This window comes from Tiliqua scincoides, chromosome 2 (assembly GCF_035046505.1).
Source record: "Tiliqua scincoides isolate rTilSci1 chromosome 2, rTilSci1.hap2, whole genome shotgun sequence".
NCBI lineage: Eukaryota > Metazoa > Chordata > Lepidosauria > Squamata > Scincidae > Tiliqua > Tiliqua scincoides.
Genome location: NC_089822.1, coordinates 142,097,902 through 142,122,110, shown reverse-complemented (window position 1 = coordinate 142,122,110; position 24,209 = coordinate 142,097,902). Strand labels below are relative to the sequence as shown.

General features: G+C 43.2%; 1 protein-coding gene across 1 annotated transcript in view; it reads left to right on the top strand.

The window, feature by feature from the left end:
• ERN1 (endoplasmic reticulum to nucleus signaling 1) overlaps nt 1–24,209 on the top strand; it is a 72,685-nt gene that overhangs the window by 24,339 nt on the left and 24,137 nt on the right. The window contains exons 2-4 of the mRNA XM_066614163.1: nt 3,531–3,651; nt 20,002–20,035; nt 21,724–21,796. Coding sequence (XP_066470260.1) covers nt 3,531–3,651; nt 20,002–20,035; nt 21,724–21,796 — 228 coding nt within the window. The remainder of the gene's footprint in view (nt 1–3,530; nt 3,652–20,001; nt 20,036–21,723; nt 21,797–24,209) is intronic.

Below are 24,209 nucleotides of genomic sequence, written 5' to 3'. Positions count from 1 at the left end.
GCCAGTTTACCTTAGGTTTGCTTCAGCGCAGGGTTTCAGGGACATTGCACTGGCATTAGATTTCCATCTGTCGGTGGAAACCTTCTTCCGCTGGCGGTGCTCTCGTTGCACTGCCGGATCACATTTTGCACCACTGTTTTCCATGGATAGGATTGGGCCATAAATGTGTTAATCTTGAAATTTAAATCTCTTTAATAGAAGTTGACCCAATAAGCATACCATGATACTGATAGTAATTATCAGTATGATGATTATACCCTAAGCAAAGGGGTCTGCAAGACCCAAAACTTTCAATCGCTTCTTTTAAAACACCTTTGATTTTGCTGTTATTGCACCATCTCTCCGCCTCTGTATTTGGTGCACGTGTATAATTTGCTAAGTTAGTGGGTCAGAAAATGAAACACTTCCATGATTGCATAACTCTGCCGACACTTTTTAAAAAAATCAGTATTTCATCTTTGTAGTTGTTCCTTCTCCAGTCTACATGGTGAATGTAAGCTCCTTTGGGCAGGAACGTGTGTGTTTTGCATATGTTACTACCACAATAATGGTGCTAAATAAATAAATGTATGACTATTCCTTTGAAATTTACCTGACGCTTTTCAGATGTTCACATGCTAGATAAGCTCAGTAAACCTTGTCCTTATTAATCCCTAGATTTTATGGCATTTCAAAAGTATGGACAGCACTGCACTATTGAGCATATTCTTGATCTCTCATCAGAATACTTAACATTATTGTTATTATTATCATCATCATCATCAGAATTTATATATCACTTTTCAACAAAAGTTCACAAAGCGGTTTACAGAGAAAAATCAAATAACGAATGGCTCTCTGTCCCAAAAAGGGCTCACAATCTAAAAAAGATGCAAAACACCAGCAGACAGCCACTAGAAAAGACAGTGCTGGGGTGACATATATTATTGGCCTTCAAGGCAATGCAAGTGATATATGTACCCGCTTGGATCCTGTGTCACAACTGCTGAACCCTTAATGCTGTTACCTGATAAAGGTTTATCTGATTTAGGGTGCAATCCTAACCCCTTATGTTAGTGCTTTCCACTGGCATAGTGGTGCCATTAGGACATGTGCTGCATTGTACAGTTGGGTGTCACTCATGGAGGCCTCCTCAAAGTAAGGGAATGTTTGTTCCCTTACCTTGGAGCTGCATTGCCCTCATAAGGGGTTAGAATTGCACACTAAGGGCACAATCATATTCTGCACCGGAACAGACAAGCCAAGAGGTGCGCTATATCCAGTGCAGGATAGGGACCCAAAGTGGCTCAGCCAGAGGTAAGTGGAAACTTTTCCCCTTACCTTGGGGTAAGCAACCCTGGCCCCTATGGGTCCTCTCGAACTTGCACCATCTTCTCTGGGAGCAGGGGTTGGGATTCAACATAACTTATGCCTCCATGCGTTGGCCTAGCCAACGAGCAGATGCAAATGTGCCTTGAGTCATTCTTAGGATTTTGCTGTGCATCTGAAACCATACCTTTGTCACAGAAGAGCTGTGGCTTAGTGGTAGAGCATCTGTTTTGCGTGCAGAAGGTCCCACGTTCAATCCTTGGCAGCATCTGCAACTAGGACGGGAAATTTCCATCAGAAACCCTGGAGAACCACTGCCAGTCTTTGTGTTAACAATACTGACCTAGATCACGGGTGGGCAAACGTTTTGGCGGGAGGACCACATCATCTCTCTGACATTGTGTCAGGGACTGAGGAAAAAAAAGAATTAATGTACCTTTCAAATTTGAATAAATTACATAAATGAATATATTAGAGACAGAACTTAATGAATAAATTTTTCTAAGCTTATTTATAATACACATGAGAACTATAATACAGGCATGTAGCACCACATGAGAACTATGAAGTGTTTGCCACACACGTCTAACACAGTGTAAACATACAGCCCAAGCCAGAAACACATGGAGACATAAGCTGTTCAAAGGCAATGGGGGTGTGTGTTTGAAATAATGCCCAGGGAAAGCAGAAAACACATGGAGATTTTAAAAGGCCTTGTTCTAATTCGGCCTGCAGCTCACGTCTGGTAGTAGTGACCGGCAGTTGAGGGCCAGTGTGGGCTTCAACGATCTTCAACGTTCCAGAGGCTCATTGGAGACTGGTACTCCCTGCGGGCGCGACTGGGGGTTCCCAAGAGCTGCAAATAGCCCGCAGGCCGGAGTTTGCTCACCCTGACCTAGATGAACCAGTGGTCTGATTCAATGTGAATCAGATTCTTGTGAACATATGTACTTTTCTATAAGTCTTTAGTTGTCATTAAACAATTTGTTTAATAACGTGTTTTATTGCTTAGCCACCTGTCGTGTTTGGGAAGTTTCAGAAGTATATTTAAACCTCAAGTTACTATTGCAGGCAACATGAAACTAGTTGCATTTTTCAGAACGTTTACAGAACCCACTGTTAAGGATTTTGCTTCATGACAAACCAGAAAGTCAACAAAATAGCTTTGATTATGAAAAGTCCTGTGGTGTTAACTGTTTTGGTAATCCAGCACTGTTCTTTAAAACAAAAGTAAAATACACAACACATTAGAAAATTTCAGCTCATGCAATATAGATGCATTATAAAGATTTGAACACTATGCATAGAATGTATGATTTATGCAAAAGAAAGTCAAATTAATTATACTTAAAAGTAAGGGGAAGAAAAGATGATGTGCATACCACCTGAGCGTTCAAGCTACTCTTCCACCTGGAAAAAGGGGGGCAAATAGGGCATTCGTGCTGTTCCTTCTTATCAACAGATGCCATGTTTCCATGCTGTTGATTATTGTTACTTTAAGATATCAGATTATAGGCCTGATGTAAGCTTTATTTGCAAAAAATGAAATGGAAATTACCATCAGCCATAAAAATAAATAAAAGGAAAAGGTACCCATTCTTATACATGCATACTCTGAAACTGAAGTTATGGAACCCAGGGTGGGAGGAAATACCCAAGAATGGCAGCACACTCCTATGCAGAGAAAGCTCTACTGAATTCAGTGGAACTTACTCCCAGGTAAGTGGGTATGGGATTGCACTTTTGTGCACACTTCTCTAGATGTAAGCTCCAATAAACATAATTCTGACTAGACTGGCAAAGAATTACTTTATAAGATTAGTAGACTTTGAACACGTTCTGAAAACATGTTCAGTAGCTAAGGTAGTTTTTTTTCTTTTCAAAAAGTGCTTTCAAAAGTGCTTGCTAATGAATCTCCTGGTCCCTTAGAATACGGAAGAACACAAGTTAGTTAAACATCCAAATATGTCTCCTAGTGCCTGCTGTACTTGTAACAAAAGGAGTGCTGCACATGTTACGGGTAAAAGAAAAAATCCCTATGTTTATGCCTCGTGTCGACCATATCTATCTTGTAATGTTCGAACTGAAGAGATGTGCTTGCAAACACAATACAGGTCACTGTATGGAAGGGCTAAAAGTTACACTTCTTGCCTGTTTTACCTTTTGTCATAATTCAACTTTGCTTCAACAATAAAGGTGTCATTTCTTCATTTGTTTTCCAGAGTGGTGGAAATGCCAGTTCAGTGACTCTGCCAGAGACGTTGTTGTTTGTTTCAACTCTTGACGGGAGTTTGCATGCAGTCAGCAAGAGGACAGGGTCAATTAAGTGGACTTTAAAAGAAGGTGAGTGTGAGATGTCATTTTGTCCTTCCTTTCACTAACTTTGTTAAACTGTAAAGTCAACATAATCTTGGAAGCATTTTCAAGTACTGGGAAGCCTGGATACATTCCTAGCAGGTTGATTCTGGGCCTGTTTACTTGGAAGTAAGTCCTATTGATTGGGGGGGCCTTACTTACAAGAAAGTGCATTGGGTTACATAGGTTGTCCTCTGAAGAAGTGATATTTATTTTATATTATTTATTTGTTTACTGTACTTCTACCCTGCCTTTCTCTCGGAAGGGACCCATACAAAGAACATAAAATCTTTAATACCTGCATCTAACTCTTCCAAACATTTAGGCAAGTGTTGTCATTGTGGGTTCAACTTTCCAGGCATTAAATGTGTAGCTAACTAAGAGCCCAATCCTGAGCTGTCCGGGCGCAAGGCTGTAGTGGCACCGAAAATGGCTGCCGCTGCATCCTACACACCTCAGGCAGCCATGGGTGGCACCTTGGGAGAAGGGGACTTTCATCCCCCTGGGTAAATGCAGTAGCCCTGCAATGGGGCTACTCAATTCACTGCTGACCAAAAGGTCAGTGGTGAGGTAAAAGCCTCTGTGTTGGGCGGTGAGCCCAACATGGAGGCATTTGTTTCCAGTGGAGCATTGCTCCACTGGTCCCGCCTCCCTCCCTCTCCGCCTCCCGCCTCCCCCACCATCTGCCTGCCCTCTGCCTACCTCCCCCTCCCCAGAATGCCTCCTCCCTCACCCCTGCTTACCTCTTCACTGCTCAGCAGTCCATGTGACTGCCGAGCAGCAGAGGCTGGGCACCTGCCTGGCACTTTGGGCTAGCACTGGCGCTTGCTTGGTGTTAAGGCACATTTGCGAGCCCTTTGCAACAGGGCACATTTGCAACAGTTAAGGCACATTTGCAACAGTGCGTGCCAGCAGTAAGCCGGCATGCGGAGCTCAGGATTGGGCTCTAAGGGTCCAATCCTGAAGAATGTGCACCGGCTGACCACCAGTGCACATTGTCACAAATATGCCGTAAGGCACTCCTGCGACTGGGCCAGCGCTGGTTAGAGGCTGGCGGACCTCTGCCTGGCATTCACATGGAGAGCTGGGTAATGGAGAGGTAGGGGAAGGGCAGGGAGAAGGCTTGGTGGGTGAAGGGAATGGAATGGGACCGGTGGAGCTCAGCTGTGCTGGATCCATAGCCGGGCGTCATGGCTCAATACTAGGCGTCCCTACTCTGTGCCAGCTAAACAGCTGGTGTAGAGTCGAGTAGCCCCATTGTGGGGCTGCTTACCTCACTCAGGGAAGGGGTTGAATGGCGGCATCGCAGCAGCCCTGGGCACCGGGCAGCTCAGATTGGGTTGTAATTCCAGTGGAAATTACCCTTCATGTTGAACTGGGTTGGAACCACTGTGATGATTTGTGTCTAGAAGTCTGCAATAAAGGCATATCCCGGTGGACCTGACTTAAGAGTTTGGGTGCCCTGGTCCAGGAGCTTCTGATTTCTGCTGTTTTGATGTGCCAGACTGCTTTATTACTGCATGGGTGTCTGATCAAGTACAGTCTCTGTGTACCCAGATATATTGTAACTATTTCCCAACTAGGCGTGTGGGAAGCTGCCATCTGGATGTACTCCTTGTACCTCTTAGATAAGAACTTACCTTTAAAAAAAAAATTTACCCACTAAAGATAAGAAGTCTAGCCCCTGATATTGTGTGAAGAGGGTTCTCATTTAAATTAAGTTTTCATTTAAATTAAGTTAACCTATTTGAATAGGTTAGTTCTGTTTCACTCATATATAAAGAAAACCTCCATTTCTGGTAGAGAGACTTACAGGCCAATCCTGTGCATGTCTACTCAGAAGTAAGTCCCATTAGAGTCAATGGGGCTTACTCCCAGGAAATTTGTTGTTGGCATCCTTCAGTCTTGGAAGACTATGGTGTCACGCTCTGAATGGTGGTTCTAGAACAGAGTGTCCTCTCCAGTGCGTGAAGCCTGGGTAAAGTAGGTATGGAGGATAGGCTGTTACCCATGTAGCAAATCCCCCCTCTCCACGTCACTGAAATGGTCCAATGGAAAGGCAGAGGCCAATACGGTTGGTTCCAGCGGCATCGCAGGAGTTGCCAGAACATGATTGTGTTCAGCCACGAACTGCCTCAGGGACTCCGGCTCCTGATTTTGCCTCGAGGTTGACTCCTGAAGCCTTTTCCATAACTGGATGTAGCCACAAGGCAGTGGAGGTTTGGGATCAGACTTTTCCTTCTCTCAGATGAGCTGCCTTCCCAGGCTGACGAGTCCCATCTACCCGGTGGCTGTTTAGTCGCCTCTTACGACAAGTACAGCCAAACTGAAAAGTTATCCCAGGAAAGTGTAGATAGGATTGGCCTGTTAATCATGGAGCTTTTCTTAATATTGCTGAACTGCTTGCATTATTCTATTTTAAATATAAATAAAATTAGCAATCACAGATTGGTAATAAAATAACCAATAATATTTTATTGGTTGAAAATGTTTTGCCTGGAAATATGACTTGATTTGAGACCATGCTATCAGAATTTTTATTTGTTCATTTAAATGACCTAAGTACAAAAAGAGAACAGGAGAAGGATCATTTGGGTTTTGCTATGTAAGTTATACACATTGCTGCTTTTGACTGTTAGGTGTAGCTGAACAATAATAAAATGCAAGAGATTCCACTGAGATGGGCTATTGAACTTGTAGTTAGCACTGACATGGAAAGCAACTCCAGGTACTTAAATTACCACTCTTCGTTTTAAGGAAAATCTATTGCAAAATATCATTGGTACATTACAACAGTCAAACTGGATAATCCAGTTCTGTAGAATGTCATTGCATTTGTGGCGATAATCTGGATCCTTATCTGTGTGCAGTCTTCTCAGTCATTGTATTGTAAATTACCTAATATTCATTCATTTGCTTCCGTATGCAGTAAAACCCACAGATCCCTGTGCTGAAAAGAACATTCTGAGTCAATAAAATTAGGACCACTTTTAGAAACATTATTGTGTTCTGTCTTAATGTTAATGTTCAGAAATCTCCTTGATTCAGGACACAATGGGAACTGAGTTTACTAGTTAAACTTACTCATTTGAAATTGCAGTTGTAAGAGGTACTTTTTAACATGACTGTCCTGGTATGAGCTTATGCAAATTATGGCACTCTTTTATTTGGCCAAAAGCACCTAACCATTTTTCCTTTCCAGTTTTAAATACCAAAAAAGTTTGGAAAAGCTCATAGAGAATTGTACATAAGAAAGCCAATTGCATTCAATGGAACTTACTATTGCGTAAGCATGTATTGGATTGTAGCCTAAAATTTCAAATTCATTATTGCAGGCATTCTAGTGAAAATGAACCTTATTTAATCAACATTTTTCCTTTATGCAAAGATTTGGGAAGCAATTTTTATATCAGCAAGAAGCCATTTTGGAATAGTTTCTAAAACGGGGAGCTTTTCAATTGAAATAATTGAAGAATTGTTTTCCAATCCTTTCCTGGCAAGTAATGCAGAGGATGGTATTCTTAAGCAATCCTAGAACATGTTTACTCAGAAGTAAGTTCCAGTGGTGTCACATGGGGCACAAGTACTAATAAGTGTGCTTAGAACTGCAGCCTTCATCATTTCATGTTACATAGCTATTCTGCCTTACATAGGCTTTTATTATATACTTTTCTAAAATGCTAAAACAATTTCAAGTATATGAAGTACTGATATCCAAGTCCACCATAACTCCACAGGAGGCAATGCAGCAGTGCCAACACGGTGCCCACTGCGTCCCGTGGGGTGTTTCTGGCTGCTGGAGGCCTCCTCAGGGCAAACCCCCGCTGGCCTGGTGGGTTCACTTGGACCTGTGAAGGTGGATTGAGCACAGGAAAGGGGAGTGGATTTAGAAGATGGTAGTGCCGCCAAACCCATCCCCTTCCCAATCCTGATCCACCCTCCTCCCTGCCTCTGTCACCACCCCAGTCTGCCCACCTCATCCCATTCTGCTCAGCTCCCTCCCACTCCCTACATGATCTTACGTGGCTCTTGTGGGCATGCAGTGTCTGCTGGCATGCAAGCAGGCTGCATGTTGCAGCAGCCAGCTTATGTCACCTTTTATGACAGCTGGAAAGTGCCTAGCACTACCAGAACATTTGTTCTGTAATGGCTGTGCATCATTAGAATTGGGGCCTGAGCTTATACCCATTCTTGACCAGTGCATGTATAGTTATCATATCATACATATCATTCAGAAGTGATATAACTGTTGTTTGGGAAACTTAAGCAGTGAAACTAATGAAACATACTTTTGGACCTAGGAGATGATATGGAAGCATGATGATTTTGCAGTATGACAAGGGGAGTCAATTAAGCATGTGACTACAAAGCAAATCTTTATAGAAACTGGACCAGACCAGACCAAACTCACTCAAGCCGTGATGTGTATGTGCAATCTCCTGATTTTAGAAATGGGCTATGTCAGAATGCCAATGCAAGGGAGGGCACCAGGATGCAGGTCTCTTGTTACCTGGTGTGCTCCCTGGGGCATTTGGTGGGCCACTGTGAGATACAGGAAGCTGGACTAGATGGGCCTATGGCCTGATCCAGTGGGGCTCTTATGTTCTTACCTTGGTCCATTGTTGTTCCAGTTTCTTTTAAACTAAATTTAAAAAAAATGAAAATAGTTAATGTAAAAGAGAAATGGGGCTGAGAAGCAATAGCTGAAGCAGTTGCTTTGGGGTTCACAAAGGAGCAATGGAAGGGAAAGAACACCATGGTACTCAGGCGCACATCTTGGAGAAAAAAGATTGCAGTGTTGTTAATATAATATAGTGCTGGAACGCATTGAGACACCCGAGTGAGGCAGAAACTGCCTGTAATGTTTACAGTGACCCAGCAGTCAGGTTTGACTTGGGAAGGGCTGATGCAGGATTGCACAGGACAAGGAGCTTTTGGTAAGCCTCATGGTCACCTCAGGGTGTGCCTTCCTGTCTAGATAAGGAACAATTCCAGGAGTCATGCTTCCCAGTCTCTTAAAGAAGCTCATTCAAAAGGCACCAAACAGTCTCTGTTGATCCCCATTGAATCTCTCCCTATGAAAATGTCCCAGAGAATAACAGAGAAAACAACTGTGGTTAATGAATGGCTGGTACATAGAATTTTTTTATGAGGAAGGCAGAAGCTCCTGAAGCTTGAGGCAAGTTGAGACACTTTGGAAGTCACCTCATAACCAATCAAAAGAATAAACAACGTTTTTAACTAAGACAAGTGTTATGACAAATGTCCCTTCCAAGCCAATTCCCAACATACTATCCACATGAACAAAGAACAAATACAGGATGGGGTTATGCAGGCTGCAGCACGTTTAATTTGTAAAGGCTTCAAATACTGGAAAAACATGGAATAGAATGAGCCCCCATGGCCACATAGTGGTTGGACTAAAGGACAGTGTCAAACCAGTTTCTATGCTTGGCAGAGGATGTGGTAACTGGGATTGGGGGAAATTTTTTTACTCTGATCTTTTGACCTTTTGACATTATCTGCCCTGGTGGAAAGCAAATAAATCTTGTTCTAGGTATTCCCTGATAAACCTGAAATTCAGCGTTTAGTTTAAGGCAATACATTGATTCTCTCTGTGTTCCTGATAATAAGAAACTTTGAAAAGGAACCTGTGTGTAAAGTTTTTGGCCATAATAATGGTGGTTGTTGGCCTGTAAAAGTGGACTGTCAGAACACGCTTTGCAATGTGTACATTTTTTTGAGTTGGCATCCTTCAGTCTCGGAAGACTATGGTGTCACGCTCTGAATGGTGGTTCTGGAACAGAGTGTCCTCTCCAGTGCGCGAAGCCTGGGTAAAGTAGGTATGGAGGATAGGCTGTTACACATTTAATGTGTACATTAAAGAGTGGAATATGAAGACCCAGTTTTTTCCCTGTTCAGAGCTGCTCCTGTGGATGCTTTAGGCGATTTGCTAAAAGACTAGCTTCTGAAGACATGATGGCTGTGAACTTCATTGTGTATTGGCCTGTTTTTCAGATGACACAGTTCCACTGGGATCCCATTATAGAGGAGTGACAACCAAAGCCATCACATCATGCAAACTGGAACATACAAGTTAACCTAAAGTCATGCTAATAAACCATTTAATCTGAGAAAGAGGGCCATATACAAGCTTGCTCAGGGCAATTTTGTACGGTTACCCTTGTGTTATATTAAGTGAAAGAAATTATTTTCATCTATACTTCAGAGGCTCCAGTTCCTTGAAAGCTTGTAATCTTGAATGATTACTGTAGAAGTTTCTGACACATGCTTGTATTTGTCTAGACAAGGTTAACAAAATGTGTGAATTACAGAGCAGATGTGTAATAAACAGGCAAAGAGTGCCTTGTGGCAGGAATCTTTCAAGTTGAGTGATACTTGAAATACAGAAAACAAGGAACCTTGGGCATCAGTACTGGGAAAACAGTAACGTTTTTCTTTTAATGATAAGTATAGAAACGGGTTACAAAGATTTGGAACATATAGGTTGAGCCTCATTATTCCCTTCCAAGCACGCATGTGGATGGCAAAAAACGCACTATAGCAAATCAATTTAAAAAACAAAGTTTCTTTGCTCCTTTGTGATTTAAAAACAGCCTTGCTGACCTTTGTGATGTAAGATAAGAGTCCTTAAGAAGACAATCCATCAATCAGTCCTCCTCCAAGCACTTAGAAAGCTTCACTCAGCCCCTCCCTTCACCAGTGCAAAGTGACCATCTTTCTTTCACATGCTCAGGGGGAAGGGAGGGGTCACCTGGAGAGAGGAGGATTGATGGATTGTCAGCCAGCTGCCCTCTCTCTCTCATTAACGAGGCTGTTAAAGGACTGTTCAGTTTTTTAAACTGATTTTAAAAGGATGCATTTTTCCCCTTGTGTCAAATCCGTGAATAAAAAATCCATGTATAAATAGGCTGGACCTGTATTGCTGCCTCAAGAAACTTCTCTATAATGGGAAGTAGGGATGTAATGGGGATGGGCTCTGTGGCACAGTCCATGCTTTCCATGGAGAAGGGCCCAGATTCTGTCCCTGGCATCTCTGCTGACAAGGAGGAGTGGAAAGGCCATAAGAACATAAGAAACCCAAGTCCTTGATTGTCACAGTGGGCAGTACAGTGCTGCATGCAGAGCCTGACCTAGTATAAGGCAGCTTTATGGGTTCATAGAAAATGCATAAACGGCAGTACTACCTTATTACTACAACTAATATTTATATAGCATCTTCTGTGTATACCTATCTGTTCTCTGTCTGTCTTTTGCTTCATCTCTGATCCATGTTTGATGGTGTTCGATAAGGAAAATTTGCAGGAGTTGTAGGTAGCCATGTTGAAAAACCTCAGTCACAATCTAGATAAACCTTCATTAGGATGAATCAAAATGACGAAGCTTTTTCAAAACTTTGTGTCATTTTAGTTCATCCTAATTAAGGAAATCCACATACTGACATCCACATTAGAGTTCTTGTACCTCAAATTTTTCTTCATCCATCTACATCAGGGGTGCCCAAACCCCGGCCCAGTAGCCACTTGTGGCCCTCAGGGACTCCCAATTCAGCCCACGGGGGGCTCCCAGTCTCAAATGAGCCTCTGGTCCTCCGGAGACTTGCTGGAGCTCATGCTGGCCCAATGCAACTGCTCTCAGCATGAGAGTGACTGTTTGACCTCTTGCGTTAGCTGTGGGATGAGGGCTCCCTCCACTGCTTGCTGTTTCACATGTGTGATGCAGCAGTGGCAGTGAAAGAAAGGCCAGCCTTGCTTTGTGCAAGGCCTTTTATAGGCCTTGAGCTATTGCAAGACCTTCATTCATTCATATAAGATCCATCTTACATAAGATCCATCTCTAATACATTAATTTATGTAATTATGGACACCCCTGATCTACATACAAACCAGACTCGACAGTAATTGTTTCTAGAAATTCCCGATTAAAATACTTTTAGGGTGAAAGTATTTTAAAAAGTCTTCTGGAATGGAAAGAGACTTTGCATCAATAATTCTTGTACTCGGAAAGTGAGGGATGTGTTTATTCCATTTCATTTATTTTACACTCATTCCAAAATGAAATGGATAAAAATGCTATCTTAGTATACCTTGATAACAAAAGAAGCAAAATCCATGTTGGGAATTGTTAATAGAAGAGAATAAAAGTAAAAGAGAAAGTACCTTAATACTATTATGTAAATCATTTAGTTGTTTTGTTTACCTTATCTAAAAAGAGTTGGAGAAGGTACAAAAAATATCAACTAAAATGATCAAGGGATGTTTGCCTAGACTAGAGCAGGGGTGTCAAACTTGTTTCATACAGTGCTCCGAAGTTAGCATTCATGGTGCCTGCTGAGGACCGGAAAAGACATCATTAAGCAAGAAGTGACATCATTAAGAAGATGGTGACCAGAAATAAGCACTTTGTTCTCACATAGAAACTCATTAGCTGCAAATGACAGAAGAGAAAATGTGCAAATCTTGTTCCTATTTTCAAGAAATGAGAGAGCCCAATTATCAAACTGGGAGACCCCAATTATAACAGGGGCCAGATAAATTGCTTCCAGGGGCCACATTTGGCCCACAGGCCTTAGTTTGACACCCCTGGACTATAGTGTCTTCCATTCAAATAATTACAGGTGGTGAGGGAGGTAGAAAACATGATTAGGAGTTCATGAATTAATACCGCCCCTCCACCATCCTTACAGAGGCAGGGGGCCTTTGTCCTGATCCTCTCACATGAGACAGGGCAGGAGATTTTCATCACCCTAACACCCAGTGTGGTTGTGTGTTTTATCTATTCAGTCATATCCAACTCTTGGCAACTTTTACATAGAGAGCTCTCGCCTATTAAGTCGCCAAGAATCAAACTGAATGGATAAAATGGGGGTTTTAGGGATGCTGGTCCTGATCAGTGGGCAGCTTAGTGTGCTTTGAACCCATTTTCAGCCCCCTCCTACCCTGCCATTGGAATAGTCTAAGACGCTGGTTCTCAAACTCTCTGGAAGTTCAAGAGCCAGGGTAAGTCTTTGTGGGGGCAGGGTAGAAAGCAGACATTCCCAGGATCGTGCTGCTGCAGGGGAAGGGGGTTGTTTTTAACTTTACTTACCCGCTGCCAGTGTCCAGCGGGTGCACGGAGCCCTGCGGGGACTTCTGCAAGGCTCCCCATGGCTTGTAGAATGTAAAATAAAGATTGTGACACACTTCTAGTTTCACAATTGCAACCCGGAAGTGGGTCACAATCGGTTTTTCTACATTCTGCAAGCTGCAGGGAGCCCTACAGATGGCTCTGTGAGGCTCCCTGCATCCTTGGTACCCCAAGAGCAGGTTAGTTAAAAACAGCCCCCCTTCCCCTGCAGCGCCCTGATCCTGGGCATCACTTTACTGATTTCCCCCTGCCCCTTAAAGGGCAAGAGCAGTGGTTCTCAGGCTGCTGGGTCACGACCCACTAGTTTGGGGACCACTGGACTAAGGCTAGGTGCTTGCCATCTGGAACAAGGCAGGAATTTTTTGCATCTCATCTGATTGATTGTTGCTGAAGAATTTTTTCACCTATCTGTTTTGCCAGACTATTCTAAGGCTGTGGTGCAATTAATCAGGCCAGGTACAATTGGCAGGTATAGTGTGGGACAAGGAGTAGGAGTAGGGATTTGGTGTGTATCCCGAGATAAGCAAGAGTTGTAAGGAATACCAACTCTGACCTCAAAAGGTTTTCTGGCTCAGGGAGGCTGGTTGGTAACCCCTCGAACTTGGATTGCAGAGTTGACCTTGAAGCCTTTCTGGCTTGGAGGAAGCAGCAGAATGCAGCTTCCTCACTGATGTGGAGAAGCTGGGATTATCAGCAGATGACTTGCTTTGAATCAGGATGGGAACAGCCAAAGGCAGAATAGATAGTTGCATGCTGTCATTGTTGGCATTAATTTAAATAATGTTGTCCAGTTAAGTCTAGACTTGCCTTCTGTATTTTTAGGGGGTATGTGGGCAATGAATTGTGTGGAGAGGAACAGAGAGGAATTATTAACTCTCTCAAAACTTCAGACTTATCTAATGAAATGTATTTACCAGTAGGTGAAGACTAAGGAAAACAAACCATGTGGTGATAAAGGCAAAATAACCTGCCACAATCAAGTAGGCTTTTAGCCAGGAGATGTTTAAAGTCTAAGGGTCAAATCCTATCCAACTTTCCAGCCCTGGTGTAGTCATGACAATGGGATTTCCGCTGCATCTTGTGTTGTGAGGGTAGTTATGGAAGCCTCCACAAGGTAAGCGAACATTTGTTCCCTTGCCTTGGGGCTGCACTGCAGCTGCACCGGTGCTGGAAAGTTGGATAGGACTGGGCCCTGAGTTAGATATTTCAGATGTTCAGTCTGTTGCTGATGACAAGCGAAATCATAACCCTTAAAGGAAGAGGAAGCCCTAAATGCTCACCTTGACAGAGCTGCCTATTATGACCATTGCTTATGGTAATCTTTGAACTTTCTTTCTGAGCAGCTTGTTTCCTTTTTGATAAATTTCTGTCCCTAATCAGTTCATCAAGACAGCTTAGAGTCAATTGCTTGCTTGCCTTGAGCAGTGCCTTTAGCGCAAGTAGAACTTAACACAGATACTACCTATAACCTTCTCTCTCATTGTTTTATAACCACCCACCATGCATTCCCTCCTTTCTTATTAAAAATTCAGTTGACTATGAATTGAGTGTGGTTACTCTGCCTTTTGTTCCTTTAACAGCCCAATCCTATTCTTCACCCTCCACCAATGCAGCAATGCCAAAATGGCTACCGCTGCATCCTGCTGGGGCAGTTGGGGAAGTCTCTTCTGAATAAGGGAACATTCATTCTCTTATCCATATTCTTATTCGGGAACATTTATTCTCTTCTCTTATTTGTTCTCTCCTCAGTGCATGGCAGTCTACTTGAACCTGCACTAGCAAATCCATGTGGACCCCTACCACAGGATTGAGTCCGACTAGGGGCTATGGGGCTAGGATTTGATGTCCACTGCTGCTGCGAAACCTGCCCCTTCCCAGACCTGATCTTCCCGCCCTGTTCTGCCCTCTTCCACCTTGTTCCACCTCCCCTGCCATCCTACCTACCTCAGTGCATCCAGAAGGAACCTCCAACATGTATGGGAAAACTCCAGCCTTCCCCCCTGGGGATCCAGAAGTGCATGATTTCGCACTCTGTTGGGGTGCTGCTTATTACGCAGTTAGCACTGGCGGAACACACATTCTGCCAGCGCTACAGCCCATTAGGATTAGGCTGTTAGCCATCATTATTTAACATTAATCTGGATATCCTCCTAATCTAACACTCCTTAGACTTTCTTTAGGATACAAAGCTCCATCGTTCCTAAAATATGTGTGTTTCTAACACTTATTGTTGATGACAACTAACAACCATGAGTTTTGGGTATCTTAAAGTGTCAGAATTCAAATAAAAAGAATCCTTCTTGATTTCTAAAATCTACCAGAATGGGGGGGGGGGGGAGAGATTGATTCCGTGAAATTACTTTGGAACCATCCATGGCAAACTCTTGGGGATGGGCAGTGCCTTATCAGGAAGGGTTCTGTATTGATAGATTCCATCTGGCACCACTGTTCAAAATCAGGCACTCCACTAAGCAGCCAATAAAGATAACTGCACAATAGATGTAGTTCTACCATGTGTATACACCACATGCTAACACATGCTACAACTACATGCTGAAAATCCTCTGTAATTATGTAAGAATGAATCTTGCGCTGCTATGTTTGTTCTTTAGAAGAACTCGCCAAGAAGGCAGCACCACAGAACAGAAAAGGAACCAAAGTCCAGCTGGTGCAGGAGGAAAAGGTATTGATACCAGCAGTCTAAAATAACCAAAAAAAAGCACAACCCACATGTGTTTGGAGCAAAGAACTCTTCATTGAGGGACTATGGGCCCAATCCTATACAACTTTTGTTGCAGGATTGTTAAAACGTTTCCTGCTTGATGATATCACTTCCAGTCATGACATCACTTCTGGTGGGTCCTGACAGATTCTCATTCTAAAAAGTGGATCCTGGTGCTACGTGTGTGAGAACCACTGTTCTAATGAATTTCTCCTTGGCAGGGTTGCCTGGTGTCAATATCTTAAACAAATGATACTTTGGATATGTCATGTGCGCAACAGGAATTAAGAACTTTGGTTGTTATGTTGAATAGGTGCACCAGTCCATAAGTGTGACCTCTGGCAGCTTGTTGCTACCTGTATCTCCGGACTGCTTTACGCTAGGGCTGTCAGTCACGTGTTTCACATCTGCATACATCCAGCTGGGGTGGTACTGACATAGCCTGGTGGAAGAGTGGCACAAGACCTTTTCTTCCACCATGCAGATAGTTTCCTTGTATGAACCATAGGCTCTGTGAGAGTGCACAATCCCAAAGAGCAGGGCTTTTCAAACTCGGGCATCGTGACTCTCCAGCCTGAGGGCCCTGGCCCCTGCCCCCTTGAGGGGTGTTGACAACGAGGAGACAGGGAGGAGGCAGTGATGCACTCCCCAGGAACGTGCCGCTCAGGGGGCTGCAGGGGCTTGGCTGTATTTACCAGAGCCTTCTGCAGCCTCCCAGGGATGCTGGGAGCCCTGTGCAACTGTCTGCAGAGCTCCCCGAAGCTTAAGAAGTGAAAGTGGAGCGATCATGCTCCACTTCCAGTTTTGCAGAGGTGGAGCACAATCGCTCCACTTTCACTTCTTAAGCTTTGGGAAGCCCTGCAGACAGTTGCACAGGGCTCCCCGCATCCCCGGGAGGCTGCAGGAGGCTCTGGTAAGTACAGCCAAGCCCCTGCAGCCCCCTGAGCAGCATGATCCTGGGGATCACATTGCTGCCATCCCCCCACCCCCGCAAGGACTTAGAGCGGCTCAGACTTCCCTGAGAGTTTGAAAACCACTGCCATAGAGATTAGGTTCACACAGTTTCTGTACCTCTCAAGAGTAATGAGCCAAGGGGAAATAAATGTCTGAATTGTGCTGGAAGCTGCTTGCGTGACTTAGGAAAGGAGCTTCTGCTGCTCTTCTTCTGCATTCTTTCAGTGCCAGCTGGCAGGACCGGGACCAATTTGTAGTCTGATCTTAGATGAGTTGTTGCACCATCACCATTTGGGAAAGAAGGGGATTGTTATTTTTTTTTAAAGAAAGAAAGGGGGGCATTTAAAGAGGAAACAAATTGACATATATGGTAGCTTAAAACTTTTTTAAAAAAATCAGGTCCTGTTTTGCAGGTTGGGATGAAAACTGATCCTGGGTTTGTAAAGATTGACAATTCATGCTTAAGACGGTTTCCTATATGGCCCTTTCATGTAAGAAAATTTTATAAGAAAACTGCGCTCAATGTGAGACAAATGCCACCACTGTCTGTTTTGCTCAGATAGTGAACAGGCAGAGTAGGTCACCGGCTGTGCTCTGTGTGCGCATGGCAAAATAGGCTTGTGTGTTCATTGCTCTTCAGGTGTTTGTTTTCCAACAGAGAACCATGTACATGGTTTAGACCTTTAAACAGTTTGACAAGCAAAATTGAACAAGTGTGGCTTTCTGTATGTCGGGGATATAGTGGTGGTGGAAATTTTGTCTGTTAAGCCCTGCCTGAGAAAGAAGGGAACTGTCTTTTATGTGGGAAGAAGGATCTTGTGCAAAGCAGCACAGAGCCTCTCTGTGAGAGGATGGCTTGTTCTCTTGTTTCTTTGATCTTGCATCATTTTGTTTGTGTGAGACATTGGTGGCATGTGAATCTGTTTTCTTTATTCACTGTACTGCTGTTTCAATCTGCTGAAACCAAAGGTCTTTCTTTTTTTCTTTCTCTCTATTTTCAGTACTCGTAGAATTATTCCTTACAGGTGTGCATGCCTTAAGCATGTTTTCCACTTGCAAGCAGTAGAAACTGACCAGATGCAATTCAGACTTGTATAGCTATTAGCAAGAGCACAGGCGGAAGCTGGGGAAAATTGTTCTTGGGGAACAATCAACTGTGCTGCCCAGTCCTGTGCATATTAAGAAGCAAACCCCTTTCAGCTCAGTGGGTCATACTCCAAATAAATGGTTATAGAAATGCATGCAGTTAAATAAAAGAAAAATAACATTTCTGCTTTCCTTCTCATAGACTTAAGTGAAAAGAAAACAAGTTTCTCTTTAGATTAGGATTACAGGTATAACCTAATTATCCATGGATTTTTCACCCATGGTTTTATCTCAACACAATGAGAAGGGCCCTTTCAATCAAAGGAAAAATGTATTTCAACAATAGCCTCGTTAATGCGAGAGAGGCTGACAATCCATCAGTCATTCTCTCTCCAGGCACTTAGAACAGCTTCATTCCAAAGCAAGCAACCCCTCCCTTCCCCTGAGCAAGTGAAAGAAAGATAATAACTTTGCATTCCTTCCCAGCGCTGCGCCCTGGGTGAAGGGAGGGGTCGCTGGCTTGGAGTGAAGCCTTTCTAAGTACCTGGAAAGAGACTGATTGATGGATTGTCTGCCTAATGCCTCTGTCTTACATCACAAAGGTCAGCAAGGCTGTTTTTAAATTGCCTAGCAAAGGGACATTGTTTTTTTAATGGATATGCTTTAATTCGATTTTTGCTATCTACATAAATTCTGGGAACAGAACCCTGCTGTAAGTTCTTGCAGAGGAGGGGGGAATAGAGTGATGCAATTGCCTGGATTGCGCCGCTTTTGAAGGGTGCAGGGGCTCTCCTACACTCACCAGAGGTTGCAGCAGGCTCTCAGGGGTACGGGGAGCCCCATGCCAGCCTCCGGAGGGCCCCCCCAAAGCACACAAACACTCAGAATAATAATCGCAACTCACTTCCAGTTTTCTGTCACGAAACTGGAAGTGGGTCACAGTGGTTATTTTGACAGTTTGCATGCTTCAGGGGACCCTGCGCCCCTTGAAAGTGGTGCGATCCAGGCAATCACGGGGCTCAAGCTCCTGGAGAATTTGAGAATCGCTGCTCTATATAGCAGTCTTGGAAAGCCCATCCCTGCAGACAAGAGCCTGATGTATGCTTGCTCAGAAGTAAATTCCATTCAGCAAAAATCCCACTGACCCCAGGCATTAACAAATGAACGGTCTTTTCCTTGCCCCTTTCTTTTGAAGTGGCTTCCTGTTCACTCATATGAGATTACTGAATCAGTCCATAGTTAGTCAGTTCCTGTTTCCAATTTGAAAACGATGCTTTATTTGAGCATAATATAAACATATGAAGCTGCCTTAATACCAGGTCAGGCCATCTTTCCCAGCATTCTCTATTATGACTATGTAAATGGCTCTTGAGCCTCAGGCAGAGTTGTTTACTGGGATCTGCTGCTTAGAAACTGGAGATCCAAGGGACTGAACCCAGGACTTCTACATGCAGAACACAGTCAATCACTGAGCTATAGACCATACCCATTTTACTTTATTTCTGAAGATTGTAGCATTAAAACAAAAACATTTAAAAGCCGTTTTCTTTGACTGAAAAGAGGGAAGTTGCTGGGTACATTGCCTAGACTAATTAATGACCAGTTAAGGAACATAGCAGCCATTCAGGTAAACATAGGAAACTGATAAAAGGGGTAGAAGGTGAGAAGCAGAAGCTCCTTCCAAAGAAAAGGTCAGGGAGGACATTGCTTGTTAAAGGACCAGTTGCAGGGAGAAGTCTCCAGAGTACTTTACCAGTCCACACTGGACAGGTTGCTTCTGTCGTGGCATTTTAAGTCCAAAACTCTCACTGCAGATCGGTTCCGGAAAAAGCTGGGAAGACAATACAGAATGCAAAAAACCTTGTGAAGAAATAATGTCAATTCTAGAGAATTGCAGTGTTCTTATTTTTATTTGTGTAGCTCAATCAGCATACATAATGCTTTCCCTGAATAACACAAAGGCAAGTTGCTGTCCCAAAGAACTTGTAATCTAAATTTAGACTATGGGGAGAAGGAGTACCTGAGGGGAAAAAACTGAAGTCAAGGATAACGGTGCAATGTAGAGATGGGAGAAATAAGAACAGCAAAGGTAACAAATGCTATACGTAAGCAAGGAAAGTGCAAGACAGAATAACTTTTGAGGCCAGGAAACTCCCAGGTAACTGTAGTATAGTGGGGCCTCCAGTTTAGCATGGTTTCTGTTCTGAAGCAGGCAGAGTGTAATAGTCAAGAAATGGTTGGATTAACAGGTTCTTGCTGTTATTTGAATGTGGTCCATACAAACTTTTAGTTTTTGTGACCCCTCCAGATCTTGATATCTCTGTGAAGAAGGTGGCGGCGGCTGCTGTATCTGGGACTGCAAGCTTGATGTGAGATCAGGATGCTTAACTGCTTGGACCCTAACTTTTTGCTCTCTCTGTTTTGTGCAGATCCTGTACTACAAGTGCCAATACATGTGGAAGAGTAAGTCTGCTTTCTTTTATTCCCCCTGCCAAATTGATTACTGCAGTTGTCAGCTTGGTTTTCCAATTATGAGCTGAAGACTTTGATAAATACAGGCATCTTCATATTAAAAGGAAGCTGTTGATTTGTTTCAAATAGCTGATTCAAAGACCATTAATCCAGCAAGATAAATGTATGCAAAAGCTAATTTTTTTTTTAGGATACTCCTGGAGAGGAGATGGGCAAAAACATCAGAGTGTTCACATGGCTGATTTTGCCATGATCTGGTGCATATGCAGTTTTGTTTTATAGTGGAAATGCTTATGCTGGAAGAGGGAGGCAGATTCACTCTTGACATCATTTCACTGCTAACTTAGGGCCCAATCCTATCCAATTTTCCAGTGCTGATGCAGCCCTGAGGAAAGGGAACAAACCTTCCCTTACCTGTAGGAGGCCTCCATGACTGCCTCCTTACCACAGAATATAGCATATGCCCTGTGGGCACAGCTGCACCTGAGCTGGAAACTTGGATAGGATCTGGCCCTTAACCCACAAACAAACTTGGTGCCATGAAATGACAAGCTTTCCACAGGGTTCATGGTATGGTTCCAAAAGGCTTCTTGTGTGAGCAAAAGTATTTTCCATTTCTGCAAGGATGTTTCTGGATTTCTGATGCCCCCCTCCAGTAACAACACCATGCGCCCATTCCACAGAAATCTAAGAATCCCCTTGGGAAGTTTTTCAGGTGTGGGCTCAGGAAGTTTTTAACAGGAATGGGAAAGCAGGAAATCTCTTTTCCCTAAGGGGAGCTCCACTCACCATTCAGCCCTCTGCTTCTGTAAATGTTCTGCATGTTTCCATTTTAAGTAGATTGGTTGTGTCTTTTTTACGACTTGATCCAAACACATTTAACGTGAATTTCATGGATTTCAGTAAAGTTTCTTCCAAGTGAATGCATTTTAAGATTATGTTGTAAGAATACTTATGGGTTGCAGCCCTTTACAAAGGTGCTGGGAAAAACCATGACACAATGATGCTTGCCGTCATGTTGTTCCATTTAAACAAATATCCCATAGCTAGCTAGCTAGTGCTGCATTTTGCTGACCCCGAGTCTATGCTTGTTAACAGCAGCCTGACAGAGCAATTATGCAAGTGAAGCTTTCTCCAACCCCTTATCTCCATGCCTGCAAAACATCACCTTCTGAACTTCTGTATGTCAAACTGCTTTTAAAGGCACCTGAGCAGGGTCAATAAAAACACGATAACTACCATTAGCGCAGGCTACTGTGGGGTCAGCTAGGAGCAACATTGCCTCAGTTGTTTCCCTCCTCTGTTAAAATAGATTGAAAAGCCCAGGTTGCTCCATTCACTTTTTCCTCTCTACATCTGACACCCCCCCCCCCCCGCCACATGCATACTGTTTGCTTTCTACATGATTAGAGCAGGCCTGCATTTACAAAAATGTGCTACTGTTGAGTCTAATTGGGGCTTGAGACTTGTTTTTGTTTCTGCTCTCAGCTGTGTCAAGTTAAAAGTAAATATGTACTTCACGTTTCCCTTTTATTTTCCTTTTTAAAAGAAAAACCCATAAGATCTCTTTTCTTAAAGCAAGCTGCTGCATTCATTGGGAATCAAGTCCTGCATATGATTGTTCTTCCTCTTTTCACAGTGCAATACTTTAATTATTGTTTTAATCACTTAACTCCTAGGCCAGCATTTCTTCCCGACCCAAATGATGGCAGTCTATACACACTTGGCGGCAAGCATAATGAAGGTTTGACTGTACGTATAATTTGATCAGACAATAGCTGTTTCGTTCCCACTGAATGAGAGGCAAAGCTTTAGCTGATGACAAAAGCCATGCCTTTCTGTTAATGCTTGAAAGCTAGTCTTGCTGCTGAGAGTATATACTTTCTGCCAGGGGATCGTCTGTTTCTAACTTGTAGTGTTAAAAACAAACAACCTGGGGGGCGGGGAGGATGTAATCTAGTTCTGGTGAAGGAGCATGCATAGACTTAAAAGAACTAATTTTTAAAGTGAAAAATATTTTAAGTTCATAAATTGATGGAGCGTTAGTGATCTAGGAGGAGTAGCATTCTTGTTGTCTTTCAGGTGTTTTTTTTTTTTAAAGTAATGCTAAAATGAAACTCTAAATGAGTTCTCTAAAGCAGTTTGTTGCTCATTGCCAGTGATATTATGGGCACTGTCCATTTTTGTCCTCAGGAAAATCTTTCCGTCTCAGTCTGGCTACTGTGAGATATCTGCACATTGCAGAGAATTCTGAGGCCAACAAGACATGTGATGGCAATAGTTGCATATCTTCCCTAATCACATACAAAGGGGCGAGTAAAGAGTCCAATTTTAAAGATCAAAATGGGTATGCAGGCATGGGTGATGAGCTTTACCTTCCCTCCTTCAGCTTATTCTCCATCCTGCTCCCCCTCAATACTGGAAGTCAACCTGATTGGTAGAAATTGCCTAGTGGGAGGAGTCTGCACCTTTCATCTTTTGCCGTTAAATCAGCCCCCTCCATGCTGCACATGGAGCACACGCACCTGCTTCACACATGATATGTGCAAACCTGCATTTGAAAATGTGCTGCTGTCTTATGTAATTGAGGCCTGGCACTTGTTCTAGTCCACACTGTCAGTTTGTGCACAGTGATGGCCAGGCCTGCTATAACTCTCAGAACTGCAAATGCACTCTAGAACATGCCCATTGGAGAGGTTCATTGAACGTGCTACAGGCAGCTTGTTTGACATTGGTGGTTTTTTCACTACAGAATCTCTCGGATTCTGTAGAAGCTCCTGTGGAAGACACTTTAAGATCACTGTTATTGTGTCTGCAATACCCATGCAATGTATTCCACCCAGATTTAGCAGTCACAGTGAGTTCCTAGCTAAGGGATAAAATTGCAGCTTGGAGATGACTGCTGGGTCCTTGTTCTTATGTTCATTGTGCTTCCCTGGATCCCTTACAATCTTTTACATCAGCAATTATTGAACAATGTAATCTTTGTCTGGAACACTAAACAGTGTTGATGGAATAATACTTTCTGTTCATTTAAGTAGTTGTTTAAATTGATTCCAGGTTTTTTTTTTAATTAGCACCACTTTCTTTAAGGTGATGCAAAGAGCTTTCAGAGATAAACAAAGCTAATTTTATAGTAAGCCTAGTTCACTAGATGAGTCTTCTCCTACAGCAAAAATAAAAACAGATGTGTGGGGTTGCAATCCTATACACACTTACATGCGAGTCCCATTGGGTACCCAGTCCTGCCCAACTTTCCAGTGCAGATGCAGCCATGCCAATGTGGTGTGTGCTGCATCTTGAGGTGGGAGGGCAGTAATGGAGACCTCCTCAAGGTAAGGCAACCTTTGTTCTCTTACCTTGAGGCTGTACTGAAGCTACATCGGTTCTGGAGAGTTGGAGAGGATTGAGCCCTTAATTACACTAGAGATTCTCTGGGAAACTCCTAAGTAGCTTCTTAGTTTTCTAACACTTCAAGACAGTCATCCAGTTCACATGTAATACCAGACAATGGCTTGGCATCCTCACGTCCTGTGTCCTTTCTGGTCCCCTTGTATGCTCTAATTCCTGGCCTGCTTTTCTTGTTCAAGAAACCATAACTTGCAGCAGGGTTGGCTTGTCCATGAGTCAGAGTGAATCTGCCACTTCAGGTGGTGGGTTGGGGAGGCAGCAGGCTGGCAGTGGGAGAGCAATCTGGAAGAGGGGAAGGCAACACATGTGCACTAAGATGCTTGCACCCCTCAAAAAAGTTGGTGGTGACCAGCCCTATATACTTCAGGTGTGCTTTGGGCTTGGGCTGCTTCTGGTTTGTGGTTATATTTTTGTTTGACCTTGCCCCCCAAATCAGATTCAGAAACCACAGTTTTGAAATGGGGTTCCAATTCCAGTTTAGAGGGCCAGCATAAGTCGTAGTTAACTGGTTCAGATATAATTAAAGGTAACCATTGCCCAAACCAAGAAGTCGGATACTGAATCAGAATGTGCAGGGAGAAGGAGGAATAGAGTGGAGGGACTTGAGGACTGTCAAATTATGGATTGATATTACATGTGAACTCACCCACTGCTGTGAATGGAAGATGTGCAGCAAATGCATATATAATAATTTGGGAGTGCAATATTTTTTTCTTCTTAAAGGAGCAGACTCACTAATAAATCTAATGTAATT